The sequence below is a fragment of the Triticum dicoccoides genome, chromosome 6B (genome assembly GCF_002162155.2).
Source record: "Triticum dicoccoides isolate Atlit2015 ecotype Zavitan chromosome 6B, WEW_v2.0, whole genome shotgun sequence".
Lineage (NCBI taxonomy): Eukaryota > Viridiplantae > Streptophyta > Magnoliopsida > Poales > Poaceae > Triticum > Triticum dicoccoides.
The window spans coordinates 247,515,186-247,520,369 of record NC_041391.1 but is presented as its reverse complement, the minus strand read 5'-3'; the positions used below and the strand labels follow the sequence as shown (position 1 = coordinate 247,520,369).

Here is a 5,184-nt window from a genome sequence, read left to right as displayed (position 1 = left end):
TAAAACGAAATGGGAAGATGTACATCCAAAACTATGTGCAGCTCTAGGGGAAGTATCCAGTGATACCACTTGTATCAGTAGATACTCTCCTGGTTTAAATATCTGCAAATCGGTTCTTGCACACTTCTTTATCTAAATTTATACACATTTTTTTTGTGCCACTTCAAGATTATGGATATCTCACTGGATATATCTTTAGGTCGGACGACCAGGAAATAGCAAGTCGCATCAAAGCAAATGCCAGCAGAACTAGCTAAAAGTCAAATCATGCTCACATAAAAAAATATTTATAAGAACAGGAAATTTTATGCAACCAAATTAGCATATTAATTGCGCACTCGCTACATGCTCTGAAGCTCCGAACAACAAGCCACCTGGACAAGGCCACAGCACCGCATTCGCATCGTTGCACCAAAACTACTAATTAGGGAGGAAAATGATGTAAACTAGTGTAATAATCTACATAAAAGAAGCAAAATTTAGCTCCCCCCGTTTGATTTAACCGACACATATATACTTGGGTGTCGATCAGCGGCGAGAGAGCCACAGTTAGCTATACGGGGGCGGCGACGTCCTTGGCGCCGCACTGGCAGTACGGGCGCTGCACCTTGGCCGCCTCGGCGAAGGCGAGCGGCGTGGCGCTGGCGAGGAAGGACGGCATGTCGTCGCCGGCCATCACCACCACCACCTTGGGCACCTCCCTGTCCAACGGCGTCAGCACGCGCACAGACATCATCCCGGCCGGGACCGCCTCCTCGTCCTCGCGGCCTCCCTCCCTGCGGCGGGAGCAGAGGAGCACAGCCAGCGCCACCGCGATGAGGCTCATCACCACCGCGAAGCCGATGAAGAGGTACGGCGTCGGCGTCGACCAGAACGGGGGCGGGATCATGGGCGACGAAGAGGCGCCGCCGCCGTTCATTTGCGCGTCAAGTGCCCCATTCCTCATGGTCTGTGTTGACGTGTGGTGTGGTGTGTGTCTGTGTGGTGTGCTCGTGTGTCACCGAGGATCAATGGAGGTGTGTGCGATGTTGGGGTTGAAGGTGTGGTGGATTTATACGGGAGAGAGGGAGGCTGGGAGAGTGCATGGAAGCTTAGTGGGACACACGGTGGCTGAGCTGTGTGCCCCCAGGTTTGTGCCCACCAGAAACCAACTTGATGGACCACGTGGGATGGGTATATCTGGACATTATTTTGAGTAGCGGCAGAAACTCAAAACGAACAGTTGGTAGGGGCGGAGGAGTTATCTGTGGACTGTGGCGTGGTTGTTTTTCAAGGGGTGTTGCTGGGAGCTGATTAAAGTTTTTTTTTCGCGAATACGTAAAGCTTGGGTATCATTCATTGATAGGTAGAAGAGAAATTACATAGGCATACAAGAGGAAAAGAGAGAAGCATCACACGAAAGTGTGGGAACAACAAGAAGGGATACAACACAGCAACGAACTCTCCTAGCTCAAACTCCGGCCGTCAACCCAAAGATACGAGATACAAAGGTATCAAGGCCGCGTCGCGACCAACGCCGGGCACCATCGTCGCACGGCCGCGCCTCCAGAACAAACCGGATCAACGTACCTCCCACCTATGCGCCTAGAGGATCGGCAAATGGGGTGCAGGACTTGGCCAGACTGGAAGGAGAAGCCATGAAGAGAGTGCCGTCGAGGCCGTGCATAGCGCCCGGAAGCCCATGCCAAGAGGAGCAGCCCGGACCAGCAAAGCGTCCGAAGTCTCCAATGCCAACACCAAACACACCACGAGCAACAAAACAGCGCCTTCATGAAGGATACAACGCCAAGACGCCGCCGCCGTCCGATCTAGTGAACCAGATCTGGGGTTTCCCCTGATACTCGCGTAGGGGCGCGGAGAAGAGGCCATGACGGCACCTCCAAGAAGGGAACGACACCCGCAGGTGTCACTGCCGCCAGCATCGGCGAGCCGAGCAAGGCTTTCGCCCCGGCCAAATTCCGCACAATCCCAAAGGCCAGATAGGATTTAGAGACAAGGCCGCCAAAGCAGGCCAAGACCACAACCGCTGGGAGAAGAGCCGCGCACCAATCACCAGGAAAGATGACATAGGGCGCCGCTGGACGCAACACCGCAGATGGCCACCACAGGATAGATCGCCGCCCACAGCACACCACAACCAGCTCAAGGGAAGAGGCATGGCTGGGAGCCTGGGACGAGGCTCTGCTGCCTGGAAGATGCCGGACAGCCGAAGGCCAGGGGGGCATCAGCCCCACCGTGGCCAGCCAGAGAGGAGGCACGGCCGGGACAAGGCCCTGCCATCAGGAGGACGCCGGCCAGCCAGGGCCAGGGGGTGGCCAGTTGAGATGGAGCGCAGGGGAGGGCGGGGGGCGGGGTTGACGCGCCGCACCAGGTCAGCGCCGGTGACGACGGTGGGGAGGGACTGCGCCAGCGGCGCCAGATCTGGCGCCGGAGGGACGCCGCCGGGACGGCCACCATGGGGCGCAGGAGGAGGGAGCCACCGGATCCGCGACTAGGAGGAGCGCTGTAGGTCGCCGGGGCATCGGAAGGGGCTCCGATGAACCACCAGGAGGCGGCTGCCAACCATGGGGCCCCGCGCGAGGAGAGCCGCACCACGGAGGGAGACCCCGCCGCCGCCGCCACGGCGCGGGCTTTGCCCAGTGGTGGCCTCCGGCGGCGGCGAGGGGGGGCCGGCGGCGGCACGGTTGGAGGCTGCCGCCCGTGTCGCCTAGGCTAGGCGACGCGGGGGCCGGGGTGCAGTTCCAATCTTTTGCAAAGTTTCAACTTGATGGAGAATAAAGTTGGTGCTAGACGATTCTTTTTTCGAAACAGGATGCTAGCAACTAGATTGGTGATGTTATGCGTATACATATGATACCTGAGAGGCGTGTTCATTAATCTAATTAACTAACTCACTTGATTTTCTGTAAATCACTTCGAAATACTGTTTGAACTACGCATGCTTTAGCAAATCCAACCCCCCTCCCTCTGTCGCTCCGGTGGCGGTCGGTGCAACATGACCCAGGGGTTCGGTCCAGTAGCGATAGGGGTAGGAATAGCTAAGGATTTGCCTTTGATAGATGGCGGCGAGACGCTGGTTGAGCCGTTTGCATGGAATAAAGTCTTTCCCACACTGCTTTTGTTCTAATGGTGCTTCGAACCGCTGGGAGGCTTGTGAGGATGGTGTGGTCCTCGCAGAGGCGACGCTCAGCAAATGGTATTGCTTCTTCGTCAAGATGCCCTTCCAGGCTCCGATCCACCTCGAATTTGTCCAGTGGGATGAAGTTGATGGAGCTTCAACATAGATTCTTGTCATGTCCCCGGGGTGACAAGGTTACATTTTTATCATGCGTGCGCGCTGACGAGGTCTGGCATTGGGTGCTTCAGATCAATTTGAGGATTAGACGACATTAACCACGCATCGTTAGGGGATGCTCCATAGGGGTATGTTGGCGAAGATTTCCTGGCTATCATTGACAAGGTAAGGCCGACTCCGGTAGGGGAGCATGGACAACAATGCGTCATCGACTCGATCTGGCAGCTGCAGTGGTCGCTTGGTGGTCCATGAACCTCAATGTAATTTTTGTTATGTGCTAGTTGCTTTGTACTTCTGGTGAACCTTTTATAATAGATCCGGGTCTTTTTTGTAGCGAAAATAAACATTGCAGCCTTGCAGTGAACCATTACGTTTATGGATGAGCTTGGCGACTCGGAAAGTGATGGCAAGGGCGAGCCCAAGGTTGGACGGTGCCCAGCAAGCTCGTCACTCCTTGCCTTCCTAACCCTAGCTTCGTTGGAAAGCGGTTGGGCGGGGGGTAAGTTTTGGGCGCTTGTGTACTCCGACTTGGAGTTGGAGGACGTGTCCTAGCCGCATGGTGACGTTGAGGCTAGGGAGATCCAACCAAGGGCATCGCAGGGGAGGGCACCTTCGGTTGCGCATTTTATCGAAGCAGATCAAGGTGACCGACAAAGGTCGACGAGCCGTGTTTGCACCCGAGTGCATGAGTTTGTGCTTCAACTCACCAATATATGCCGTGGTAGTAACCTCCATTCCAAAATAGTGTGTCAATCCCTTAAAAAATACAGTGTATCAATTGTTTGCAAAGTTATCTTTTTTATGTTTGAGAAAGTTTAAATTTTCTTTTATCAATATGCACCACACTGAATTTGCATTATTAGATCCATCTTAATATATAATTTTATATTTATTTATTTAGTATTAAAAATGTTGATTTGTTTTGTATATTTGGTCAAATATTTAATGAATTCAAATATTAGATAAATTAATGCACTTTAGATTTTGAAAAAGGGGGGTATGAGCACTTATCTTCCATCTAGACCGACGCGCGGTGAAACGCTTAGCACTAATTAATTGTTTTTTTAGTCAAGTCAGGCACAACTCTTTGTGGTCTTTCCACAAACGTAGACGTCGAGACTTTCACTTACTAGAAGCTTAGCTAGCGCGGCAAATCGCAAATGGTTTCTGCATCAGCAGCATCTGCATGCATCACCCCCCAACACGTTGATGCATGTCGTGCAAGCGCGCACTAGCCAGAGAAGAGGTGGCCCAGCCCAGAAAGCACTGTGAAAGGGATAAGAACGTTACGTGCTAGCTCTTCGTTAAAGAGACACTAACATGATACCATGCTTTAACCCTAACGACAGGCCGTCTGCATTACGCAAATACAAAAGTTAACCATGAGATTAAGTCGCCAGAAAAAGTTGATCGTGAGATTAACTTCATTTCGGTTAGTCCACACACGTAACGTACCAGCTGATCTGGAACTCATTACAACACGGTAGAGCCGTCGGGGCACTTCTATGTGCCAAAAAACTAAGATAGCATTTATTTTAAATGGAGATAAAAGATTTGACTCATCTTATTAATTAAGAAGGAGAATGAAAAGGATTTAGGTCACAAGATCACAAAGGCCAGACCAAAGGAATCACGCTCCGAGTAAAATGTTTTCCATTTCTTTGCCCCGGCAATAACCCAAATCTTCGCCTTCCTTGATCGTCGAAAACCATGAGTGGGCAAGGATGCCTTGTTGCACAAGACTCTCACATTCCTTATGTTTTATATTTCTCAACAGACAAGCATCTTCAAAGAATTGAACTCCTTCCTGCTCGTAGCTTGCCACCACTCTTTGACGGAATGAAAAACGCTCCGATTTTTCTTCTAGGAATGAATCCCATCCTGTCATT

The 5,184-nt window shown here is 51.9% G+C and overlaps 1 protein-coding gene across 1 annotated transcript; it reads right to left on the bottom strand.

Moving 5' to 3' along the window:
• Positions 1 to 286: 286 nt before the first annotated feature.
• On the bottom strand, positions 287 to 1,038 carry LOC119325759 (protein GLUTAMINE DUMPER 2-like). The gene has a single exon (XM_037599481.1). It carries the CDS (start codon positions 944 to 946, stop codon positions 554 to 556), a length of 393 nt encoding a protein of 130 aa, XP_037455378.1. The 5' UTR covers positions 947 to 1,038; the 3' UTR covers positions 287 to 553.
• Between the last annotated feature and the right edge of the window lie 4,146 nt (positions 1,039 to 5,184).

What these genes read in the sequence shown, in the direction of transcription:
- LOC119325759 (XM_037599481.1), bottom strand. Translation starts at nt 946, where the DNA reads ATGAGGAATGGGGCACTTGACGCGCAAATGAACGGCGGCGGCGCCTCT.